General features: G+C 35.9%; 1 protein-coding gene across 4 annotated transcripts in view; it reads left to right on the plus strand.

The window, feature by feature from the left end:
• Positions 1-12981, plus strand: part of LOC130012943 (fibrillin-1-like) — an 85391-nt gene that overhangs the window by 16708 nt on the left and 55702 nt on the right. For all 4 annotated transcript variants that reach the window (XM_056101148.1, XM_056101150.1, XM_056101149.1 and 1 more), the window contains exons 2-5: positions 6165-6239; positions 8306-8530; positions 8799-8921; positions 11432-11446. In XM_056101148.1, coding sequence (XP_055957123.1) covers positions 6165-6239; positions 8306-8530; positions 8799-8921; positions 11432-11446 — 438 coding nt within the window. The remainder of the gene's footprint in view (positions 1-6164; positions 6240-8305; positions 8531-8798; positions 8922-11431; positions 11447-12981) is intronic.

The raw sequence follows: 12981 nt of genomic DNA on the forward strand, positions 1-12981 counted from the left end.
AGTGCGCAAAGGGCATGTATGTTGTTGTTGTTTGTTAGTTGTATTTTACGTCCGCTTCCACCGTGGTGTATGGGGACCTATTCTTATTTAAGATGTGTGGATCAAAATGTTAATAACAAAACCTAGTCTTTTATATTGAGTTCTTTTGTACAATTTGGAAAATAGCTGATCACTAACGTTTGACGAACTAATGCCTAGGTCCCACTGGGGGAAAAATCATCGGCGATATGGAAATAAAACAAATTTTTCCCCAAACACCGGAGTAGTCCCGTGAGAAATGGAATTTGTTAAGCTTTCGGGGTTGTCCGGGAGAACTGCGAAAAATTTCAAAGCTTGCATTGGAATTTTTACCGATGTGTTCCCTACTTATCGTCGGCAAAACTGGCCGTGGAGGCATTCCTGACGCTTTCCAGATGGATCCGCATGGATCGCGATGCCCAGTGGGACCTAGGCATAATATAAAACTAGGCTTAACAGTAACACGCGCTAACAAGTGTCACTACTTGAACTTACGCAACTTATTAATATTTCAATTGTTGATTACTTATTATTTTATCCTTATTATTTCGGCAATAATGTTTTACGTTACGCCAGGTAAAAAATTCGAAAATTCATTCAGAAGTGATATAATGACTAGATGGCTTGATTTTTTAACATCGAACGGCTTTCCTGTACAGGTCATCGGGTGTTTTGTCAAAGGTATGATGATGATAATAGTAAAACTTGCTTTCATTATCGTTGAAATAACAACTTATTTCTCCCATGTGACCATATTATGATGTGTATGGTAGACGTAGATCAACCGAGGACTTGATACGCTAGTTGTCCAATAAACACTAACCGAGGATTTGATACACAAAATCATACTTTTCATTTTTCAGATCACACACTCGAAAGATACACCCTAACTGTAGAATACCGCCTAACGCGGAGCACCTCATACTGCTTATATACACGTATAAGCCTTCGTATTTTCCATAAATTCAGTGGCATATTGTTGAACAAGTTTCACTCATCAAAGTTTGTTTCCAAAGTAGCAAATTCTTATATGGGTTCAAATCGCAAAACCAACTGGACTAGTTTCTTCTTTAGTATTTCAGTTTTTATTCTCTCTATAGGTATAGAAATATAATAGCCAAGGATTTCATATCGCATTTCACATTACATTGCAAGGGATATCTGGATTATATAGCCAGTTATGCTTGTCAGTTAATGATACAGAGTTAGGATATGGTCGTCGTAATTGCCCCGAGCAAATATAGAGGACTGTTACAAATTAAAAGTCTTCCTAAAATTAGCATACTGTCCCAAAATTTATATTGCTTTTATTAATTTCACTCCACATTTGGTTTGTCTTCTCGTTATTTGCGTTTTATTCGTCTGATTTATTATCTAAAACACTATGGTTTAAGAGCAGATAAAATGGTCATATCAAAATCGTTTGTACTTAAAGCCAGTATATATTATAAATGAAATGAAATGAAATGGGGTTTAACGTCCTACTGTTCTGCTCCGAACTGGGCATATGCCATACAGTGTGCTATGAGGGCAATTTTGCCCGGACAGCGGCACTACGGCCTACTCTTATATCGAATTCCAACTGTCAAAGGATCTTTTAGTGCACGCCAATGTGTACACGGGACCTCGGTTTTTCGTCCCATCCGAACAACTAGACAGCCGCCTTGTCAGGCCCTCCGTCCTGTATCACTGACAAGGGGGAATCACGCCGGAAAATCTGGATGAACTTTCTCGGCCAATGCAGGAATCGAACACCCGACCTCTAGGCTAGCGAGCCAGCGTCTTACTCACTTAGCCACGTGATCCCCGTATATATTATAAATACTTTAGCCAATTGTACACCAATCTGATTAATATTATGATCGTGCGCCGGCGTCCATGATGATCACAAACTAAACTTGATTACCTAATCAACAACCTTAATCTCCTCGCCACAAGATGCTTATCAATTGGTGAGATTACCAGGAATTATTTGTCTTGACAAATCTAGACCGAATTGAAAAAAAAAACACCTACAAATACAGGATCACTCTAAATTAAGTTTTCTTCCATTTTCTGAACAGTTGGTAAAAAAATGTTATTTTCTTGGTGATTGATACGTGTTTTATCACCCAAAATAACAAAATATGTCATATCATATCTTACAGTGCTAGCTTTAAAATGGGCATTTTATCATATTCAACGCTCTTAAAAGAGTTTGTTACATTCTTTGCTTCAGTTTCATATGTGCATACAACATTTTCGATAAAGATATGTTAGGAGTTCTTGAAGCTTGGTCTATGCAAATATACTTTTCACGTTTTTATATAATAAATGACATGCTTCCATATACCTTACCAGTGTCGGTATTACGCGGCTTTATTAAAATTTCAATTATCCATAATTATCCATGAAGCGAATCGAGGACAACATATTTGGGGACTTTTTTTAAAAAAAGGTAGTGATTTTTAGATAAATAAAACCCCCGGGCAATTTGGTGCAATATTTCCGAGAAAGAGATGAAAGAAATGAAAGACAGTCGTGCAGAACGAACAAAATAAATTTCTTTTAGCTATTTGAAACTGGGTAAAATGCAAACTTTTATTACGTTTTAATGATTATTAATTATTAATATGCTCAATGCACCTTATGATAGTTTATATAAATGAAACTCAGTTGTACAAAAATTGCACATCTATTGTTTATAAACAATGACGACCAGCTGGGCGAAGCGATATCCAAAACATTCTTAAAAATAATAGTTATATTTAAAATTTTTCAACTTGTCAGAGTAGGCCTCGAGTCTGATTTATAATCGTGGGAACGTGTAGTATTATGACAACCCATAAATGAAATGAAATGGAGTTTAACGTCCTACTGTTCTGCTCCTCTGGGCTAATAAGACGGGCATACGCCATACAGTGTGTTGTGAGGGAAATTTTGCCCGGGCAGCGGCGCTACGGCCTATTCTTATATCGAATTCCAACTGCCAAGGGATCTTTTATGTGCACGCCAATGTGTACACGTGACCTCGGTTTTCCGTCCCATCCGAACGACTAGACAGCTGTCCTTGTCAGGCCCTCCATCCTGCATCACCGACAAGAGGAAACCACGCCGGAAGAGAACCCATAAAGCGGAAAGCTAACTATAGCAATATGGCAATTTCGGTTATTAATCTGAGAGACACCCCCCCCCCCCCAACCAAAAAAGGAAAATAAATTGCCAATAGGAAAGCAGGGACAGATCCCCTCTATATCCACGTATAGCGCGATTTGGTTTGTTACATAATTCCCATCCGTCGGCTTTTCGGGTAGAAATCGTGGAATAATTTTGAAGGTTTTGATGTTTACTGACAAACAAACCAGTGTTGACATTTCTTTCTGAGTAGATCTTCATTATGGTGGTTGTTAGGCATGGAGGCGTATAGGGGTCAATAGCGCGATAAATACCGCAATATTAAGTTGGTAATATGTTAACATATTGTAATTGTTATGAAGATTTTATCTCTGATAAGACAATTTTGCTATGGAAGCGTATTTGGGTCACTACTTATTGAGATAATATCGCAACACATCGAACTAAAATATGTCAACTTCATGAGTTATATTACAAAAAATCGACTTAATAAGTCGACTCGACACATTAAATTCACCTCTAAACGACAAAAACTATGCCGATATTGTGTATTCATAATTTTCTTCCTCGCAGATCATCCACACGTCATTTGATAACGGTCAGTTTCCTTGCGAATTTAAGCATATCCTTGTCCAGCCACTACTGAAAAAGTCAGGTTTAGATTCTACTGTACTGGAAAATTATCGTCGAGTTTTGAACTGCCCTTTTGGTGGTAAACTCATTGAAAAATGTATAGCTAGTGCTCTTGATAATCATCTGAGTGAGGTTTCTTTATATTCGAAATTCCAATCCGGCTATAGAAAGTACCAGTTTCGAACTGCCTCTTTGGTGTTAAACTCATTGAAAAATGTATAGCTAGTGCTCTTGATAATCATCTCAGTGAGGTTTCTCTATATTCAAAATTCCAATCACCACATCACCGAGTCTACTTTACTTAAAGTACATAACGATATCATGCTAGCCCTAGATGGCCATTCGGAAGTTATTCTGGTATTGTTAGATCTGTCAGCTGCTTTTGATACCATTGATCATTGCATTCTATTGGAGATACTTCTGGAACGGTTTGGTATCAAAGGCTTGGCCTTACAGTGGGTGGAATCGTACTTGCGTGATAGAACCAAGAGTGTTGTCGTAAATGGTCACAAATCAACATATCCTCCTCTTGAATTCGATGTACCACAGGGCAGTGTCTTAGGTCCGCAGTTGTTCACACTTTACTGTACTCCTTTAGAGGATATTATACTTAGTCACGGTTTGGATTTTATGTTATACGCTGATGATACTCAAATTTTAAAGGTTGCAATTGAAAAATATGTTGATGATATTCGTGCGTGGATGCTTGGTAAGAAACTTGTACTTAATGATGGTAAAACTGAAGTTATACATTTTCATTCTAAGTATAGATGTAGTGATAAATGTTCAGATGTCGGTAATTTATGTTTTTATTTTGATGAAAATGGTCTTTTATCTAGTCACGTCACTAAAGTATGCCAGTCAGCGGTTTTTCGCGCTGCATCAAATTGGTCGTTTTCGCAACGTTTTAGATCGCACCTCTACTGAATGATATCACCTCACGCCTTCATTACTGTAATAGTCTTTTGCATGATGTCTACCCAAAACTCTACTACACGACTCATAACACACACCCGTAAAAATGAGAACATCACCCCAATTCTCCACGATCGCCACTGGTTACCTGTGCACAGCCGCACTGAATTAAAAATTATCACTTTCACTTATAAATGTCTCAGTCAGCTAGCACCACCTTATCTGTCTAATCTTTTAACACATAGAGTTCTTCTTATTGGGCCAGCACGACCATTCATTCAGGTGAAATAAGGCAAGCGTGCCATCGCTAATGCTGACCCTAGATTATGGAACTCTCTCCCCCTTTCTATTCGCAATGCCTCCTCCATGGACTTACTTCAAAAAACACCCCTAAACACATCTTTTCCAAAATCACTACACTGAATGATTCACTTACGCTACTATTGCTTTCATTTTTATGTCGTATACTGTTTCTTTTCATGTCATATTATATGTTTTTATGTTATATGTTTTTATGTCATATTATATGGTTTTTTTTATGTCATTATATGTTTTATATGGTTTTATGTCATATTATATGTTTTCATGTCATATTATATATTTTTGTACAACGCACTGAGATTTTTTTTATGATGTAATACGTATAATGAGAAATAATAATAATTATTATTATTCCTGTGTATATCTCGTAAACCGTTCAAGATAATATTTTGTGAAGCTGTGTGAACACATCATATTTTTAGTAAAAACCTATTAACATATCGGAGGACCTTGGAATGTTCGGCGTAACAAAACGAAAAGGGAATGTTCGGGTCAGGTTCAATCAAGTATTATTTAAATGTGGCCTAAATCCTAACCATTTTAAACCCTCGAATAGAAAGTTGATTTTTTTAATGGATAAGAAGACATATGATATTATAGGGACTGGTATAATACCCGAGAACTCATATCTTCATAAATAATAAACAAGAAAGATTCTATGGCTCTTACTTTCATTACCAATCCACCAAAATATTAATAGGTCTATTTTAGTATCAAGTCTACAACCAGACTGAAAATAAATATAATCATAACATCTACCGAAACAAAATATTATTAGTTTTAGTAAGGTGCATTCGGTTGTTTCTGAATTGACCAGCATCCCAATTGTTATTTTATTTAGCATTCGAAATGTTAGGTCAAATGGATGGAGTATAATATCAAGGAGTTTATCATATTCATTCAATCTTAGGCAGCCTCCAAAAAGAAGAGAAACTACAGCTAATGTAATGAACATAATAACATTTAATTAGTGTATGGACAAACAGTAAACACTCTTGTGAGACTTGATTATTGTAATTCCCTCTTGCATAATTCCTCAGTAAATCTGAATCCACAGCATCAGAAAATCCAAAATTGTACCAAAGACCAAGCTAAAAGACCACACCGATCTCGGTTGTTGTACTGTATAGCTACTTTAAAATATGTATTTTGTTCTATTTCAGTTTCTCCAGCCATCAATTCGGCACTCCTTATAATGATAATATGTCTTACGACTCAAAATACAGTTTTAGCACACGGTAATTAATTGTTATATTTTAACGGTTTTAATAGCACAATAATATTACGCTGACAGATAACGTTCTATATTCTCACATTAACTTAGATACTTTTGAGACCAAAATGTTGAATCGAATATTTTCAAAACATACATCCTTAGATTAACCTTCTCAAGAATTTACTCATATTTCAATCGTTTGTTTCTGTGGCTGCAGGTACAATATGTAATTGAGAGATATAACTATTTTCCTGACACCGAGCGGAATCTCTCACCCGTATTCCAGCACCCGGATTCGAAATGAAGTTAGCACACATATTCCTAGCGCCAATAAAAACCTAGATATAATTATCACGAAAATAATTGTTACCTTTATATTAGAAAATAACATTTTAAGACATATTAATGCAAAGTATATATGTAATAGACCCCCCCCCCCCAAAAAAAAAAAAAATAAAAAAATATAATAATAAAAAGATAAAAAAAAATAAAATATACTATTACCGGAAACATACTAAAATATCGAACACTAGGCTAACTGAGAAAAGGAGTACTTTCACGCTGCATCAAAACGCACCGAAACCAGCTTTGGTGGCAAAATGTTTTGTATTTCACGGAGTCAAGGGATGAATAAGCTTAAACTACTAGAATACACAAAAATTCAGAAGCCTCCTATGCTAGCTTTTTGAGATATATTACCGTAAACATGCTAAAAATATGGGGGAATCGTGTTAAGGTCGGCTCACTGCGCATGCAATTACTTCTAAACTAGCTTTGGTGGCTCCAAGACAGATGCATAAGGTATGAACATGACAAATTTCATTAACTTTCTATGTTGGCGTATCGAGTTATACCACCACACAGTTACTAGCACCCGGATTGGAGGCGGCGTTCGTGGGTTCAATAAACAAGGAGTAAGCCCAAGCTGTATCAAAAAGCACCCAAACCAGCTTTGGTGGCAAAACGTTTTGTATTTCATAGAGTCAAGGGATGACGTGCGCAGTGAGCCTACCCTAACCCGATTCCCCTCCATATTTAGTACGTTTACGGTAATATATCTCGAAAAGCCAACATAGGACACGTCTGAAATTTTGCAGTCTAGTAGTTCATTCATCCCTTGACTCTTTGACCTAAAAAACATTTTGCCACCAAAACTGGTTTGGGTGCTTTTTGATGCAGTGTGGGCATACTCCGTGTTTATTGAACCCACGAACACCGCCTCGAATCTGGGTGTTGGGATATTTGCGGTGGTATAACTCGTTACGCCAACATAGAAAGTTAATGAAATTTGGCATGTTCATGCCTTGTGTATCTGTCGATTTGGTGAAATAAAGATTTCGAAGCCACCAAAGCTAGTTTAGAAGTTATTGCGTGCGCAGTGGTATAAGCTTCTGAAATTTTGTATTCTAATAGTTTATTCATCCCTTGATTCCGTGAAAGAAAAAATCATTTTGTCACCAAAGCTGGGTTGGGTGCTTTTTGATGCAGCTTGGGCTTACCCCTTGTTTATTGAACCCACGAACGCCGCCTCGAATTCGGGTGCTGGGAACTTTGCAGTAGTATAACTCGATACGCCAACATAGAAACTTAATGAAATTTGGCATATCTCAAAAAGCCAGCATAGGAGGCTTCTGGATTTTTGTATTCTAGTAGTTTATTCATCCCTTGACTCTGTGAAATACAAAACATTTTGCCACCAAAGCCGATTTTGGTGCGTTTTGATGCAGCGTGGATGTACCCCTTTTCTGCGTGCTAAGTTAGCCTAGTGTGCGATATTTTAGTATGTTTACGGTAATAGTATTTTTTCCCCATATATACTTTGTATTAATATGTCTTGAAATGTTATTTTCTAATAAAAAGTTAACAATTATTTTCGTGATAATTATATGTAGGTTTTTATTGGCGCTAGGAATATGTGTGCTAACTTCATTTCGAATCCGGGCGCTGGAATACGGGTGAGAAATGAAATGAAATGGGGTTTAACGTCCTACAATACTGGTGAGAGATTCCGCTCAGTAAAATAATGTGTTGCATTGGATATATTGTGAATCACAAATTTGAGTAATTTTTATATTTTTTTTATGAAAGATGAAGCAGAGGGCGAAAACATAGAATTTCTCCTACAATCAGAAACACTTTTATCTGTATCTGAGGGTTATAATAATAGTCAACACTCTCCAGCACACGTAGATAAACTAACCTATCTACCAAACGACCGGGTACTGGATGATATACTGAAAGCGGAATCTCTATATTCTACAGATGAAAACATACACCTGAGATATAAAAGAGATGACAACTTGGGCAGCGGTGGTATGTATTTCGTAGTAATTATCTTAAGCAAATACTTTTGAAACCAGGAAATCCGATTCAAGTACTGCCTTCGATTATCTGGATTACATTATGGTATCATCCGATCCTAATCGAAATATATTCGACTTGAAAAAGCGAAGAACATGTATATATAAGTAAATCTTGTCTGTAAGTAATAAAAGTTCAGTCATTTTGCGATGCACCTTTTCTCTGTAATGTATGTACATGACATATAGTAATTGAACTATTCTTATTTATATTGTTACAGATGTGTGTAACAATGACAATGGAGGATGTGACCAGATTTGTAACAATACAGACGAGTCAGAGTCAGTGATTTGTTCGTGCAATGATGGTTTTACACTTAACAGTGACAATACGACATGTTCTGGTCAGCATTTTTTTTATGTGAGAATTAGTGTAAATGCTTGTTGTCGCCCTTATTTGTCTGTCCATTAACACTTACTTGAGAAATCAGTTAAATTATAATGAAAATTGGTACCTTTTTTATATTCGTGTAACGCGGGTAATCTTCATTTAAGAATATGTTTCTTGGTACTGGTTTAATGCAAATGAACCAAAAATAGCTTGTGAACTTATTTTAGTCATCATGTGTGATATGATTATAATGAAACTTGAAACATTCCTACCTGATTTGAAAGGCACCAAGAACAAGAACAAGGCGTCAAAACCATACATACCTGTACCTTCAAATTAAAATGATTAATCAATTTGTTTTTGATATCCTTGGTTGCATGGATTAGTTTTCAGGCACACTAAGCTGCTTTATTTCAAACTTACGTCAATGGTTAACCAGCGGTTCCCAGGCAGGATACGCCCACATTTTGCAAGAGATAGATAGAGAACAAGCTAAAAACAAAAATGATTTTTTGTACCATCAGGGGCCGTAATCCAGAAAGTTATGGTCTGAAATGCGCAAATATCAAAAGAGACTGAGTTTTTTGGAATCTAAAGATATGTTTTAAGTTTCATCAAAATTGGATAAAAATTGTGTCCTCTAGAGGGTTCATAACCTTTGTATTACATACTTATACACAATTTGCGTACAAACAGCGGCCATTTTGTCGGGCAGTTTCATTTCGATTTTCCTGAAAATTCCAATTCAATCTTCAATATGGTGGAAAGGCGATATATCTAAACGTTTTTTAAAATCGGAAAAAAATTGTGACCTCTAATCCACAAGCTAAAAATGCAATTTTTCGACCAATCAGGGGCCATAACCCAAGAAGTTACATTCGGATATGTGTGATTATCTAAAGGAACCAAGATCTATATGATAAAAACATATATTTAAAGTTTTATCCAAATCCGATAAAAACTGTGGCCTCTAGAGGGCCCACAACCTTGATATAAGCCTTCCATATTTTTACACTATTTGTGTACAATTTTTGTTCGATTTTCACGAAATTTGAACTCAACCATCATTAGTGTATAACTGTGATATATTCACACGTTTTTTTTTTAAAATCGGATAAAAATTGTAACATCTATAGAGACCACAAGCTCAAAACGCGATATTTCGTACAATCAAGTCAGGAAGTTACGAATCGATATGCGCAAATATTGAAAGGAACCGAGATCTTTGGGTTATAAACATGCAAGAGATCCACAACCTTGATATACCAGATGTTCACACTATTTGCGTACAAGGGGTCACCAGGTGGCCATTTTGTCTGACACTTTTGGTCCGATTTTCACGAAATTCGAACTCAACAATCATTGAGTTGTAACGGTTATATACTTCAAATCGGATAAAAATTGTGACCTCTAGGGGGACCACAAGTTAAAAGTGCGATTTTTATTAAAATCAAGGGCCATAATTCAGGAAGTTACGATCCGATATGCGCGAATATCGAAAGGAACCAATATCTTTGGGATATAAACATGCATTCCAAGTTTCATCAAAATCCGGATGAAAATTGTGATCTCTAGAGGGTCCACAACCTTGATAAACCATATTTTACACTATTTGCGTACAGGGGGCGGCCATTTTGTCCGGCAGTTTTGGTCCGATTTTCACAAAATTCAAACTCAACCGTCATTAGTGTGTAACGGTGATATATTCAAACGTTTTTTTAAATCAGATAATAATTGTGACCTCTAGAGGGACCACAAGCTAAAAACGCGTTTTTGCGTACAATCAGGGGCCATAATTCAGGAAGTTATGATCCGATATGTGCAAATATCGAAAGGAACCAAGATCTTTGGGTTATAAACATGCATTTCAAGTTTCATCAAAATTAGATAAAAATTATGACCTCTAGAGTGTCCACAGGCTAAAAACGTGATTTTTTGTACATTCAGTGGCCATAATCCATGAAGTTATGCTCTGATACATGCCAATATCGAAAGGGACAGAGATCTTTGGGAGATAGACCTATATTTCAAGTTTCGTCAAAATCGAATAAAAATTATGACCTGTACAGTGTCCACAAACAAATTGTGGACGAACGGACGGACGGACAAACAGGAGCGACAGCATAATATGTCCACATGAAAATGTGGGTGTATAAAAACTAAAACTAAAACAAGTTTTAAAGGACAATACCATCGTCCGCAGAGATTATGTGTGGTATACAATTGGTTTCCAAAATATAATTATTTCATATGGTCAGTCCGTAACGTGCATTCATAAGAAGAATTGAATAAATCTGATAAAAATTTAATTGGTCATTAATTTGAAACTCAAGAATAACAGATTTGTGTCTGTTAAATTTTGTCATTGTCATTCTCTGATCATCTGTGGATCTTTACTTTATGCACCACGTTTAACCCAAAGTTTATTCTGACAACCAATACCTGAATTATATCCTTACTGATACCATATTAATATTGTCAGTGGTTTTTTTAAAACTTTCAAAATATCATTTTGTTTTACAGTTCAAGACACTCTTGGTGAGTTTGATTCATTTCTTTTAAATATTTGATTCATTTCATTTACATCTTTTCTAAGAATTGAAAAATGAAAATAATTTAAGAGTTTATCACTGATTTTATCACTGATGTATATGGGTGTCTGTATGTCGCCTATTTTTAATGGATCATGTTGGAACTTGTTATATTTATTCCTTATACCCTAATGACGATAACTATTGAATTTGGTGCATGCCCAACCCCCAGGGGCGGTACCATGACCACCTTTTTGTTAACATTTTGTGTGTAAATTCTCTACAGGTGTTAAATATTAACAGATTAGGTTCATATTCAGCATGACCAATGGCAATCATTTCAGTAACAAAATTTTATATTGGTCCGTCCAACCCCAAGCGACAGAGTCATGCCCATTTTTTGTGTTTATTGTCTAGAGGCCATAATTCTGAATGGATCAACTTGGAACTTGGCATATTTATTCCTATATATCATTAGGACGACAACTATTCAGCTTGGTGCATGGCCCGACCCGCAGGGACTCAGCAACGCTATTTTTTGTGTTTATCAACTATGGGTTGCAATTCTGAATGGATCATCCTGGAACTTGACATATTTAATCCTTATACCCAAAGGACGGCAACTATTGATTTTTGTGCATGTCCGATCCCCAGGGCCGGTTTCACACCCACTTTTGTTTTAATTTTTTGTTTGTAAATCCAATGCCTAGCCCCCTTTGCCTCTTGTAATATTACCGTTGTTGCAGTCATTTCATATTTCAAAGCAGGAATGTGGACGTATATTGAAGTGGTAGCTTTTCTCTTGTTTAAAAAGTGTTCTTATCAGCAAGATAATGTTAAAAATGGGTGTAAAAAAAACCTATAAGCAGTGTTAATTAAGTGTAAACTTTACACCACAGCTGGTGTATTTAAAATGTAATACCTTTCCAAGGGTAACAACGAAAAGAACTACATCTAACAAGTGTAACCGATATTCATGACTAATGAACACCTGAATAGGTGCAATTGTGGATTAGCTACACCACTACCAGTGTAATACTGCATTTACACCAAAGGGTGTAACTATTACTGGGGAATAAATCATAGAAAAGCGTTAATTTTACAGCGTTTACTGGGTTGCAAAAGTGTAATCGATATTCAAGAATAATGAACACCGGAATAGGTGTAATTGTAGATGCTAAAGGGTGTTTGGGATGAGCTACCCCTCTTCAAGCGTTTTATTGTAATTATTTTAGGGAAATATTCCTCCTAATAAGGTGTAAATTTTACACCATATCTTGCGGTACAAAAGTATTTGTTTACTCCAATTTGAGGGGTTTTTGGGTTTTTTTTTGTAACACAACTATAACTCATTTTAGAGTGTTTACTCATAACGAGTAAAGCATAGATTATTTTAGCTTGTATACACTTAAAGATGTGTAATTGTTCCAAAATATTACCAAGTACGATATCCTAATTAATAATCTTTAATTCAGGTGGGGTGCATAATTGAATAAACCACTTTATTCAGCTAAGTTGTAAGGATATGTGTATTGATTTTTC

This window comes from Patella vulgata, chromosome 5, assembly GCF_932274485.2.
Source record: "Patella vulgata chromosome 5, xgPatVulg1.2, whole genome shotgun sequence".
Taxonomy (NCBI): Eukaryota; Metazoa; Mollusca; class Gastropoda; family Patellidae; genus Patella; species Patella vulgata.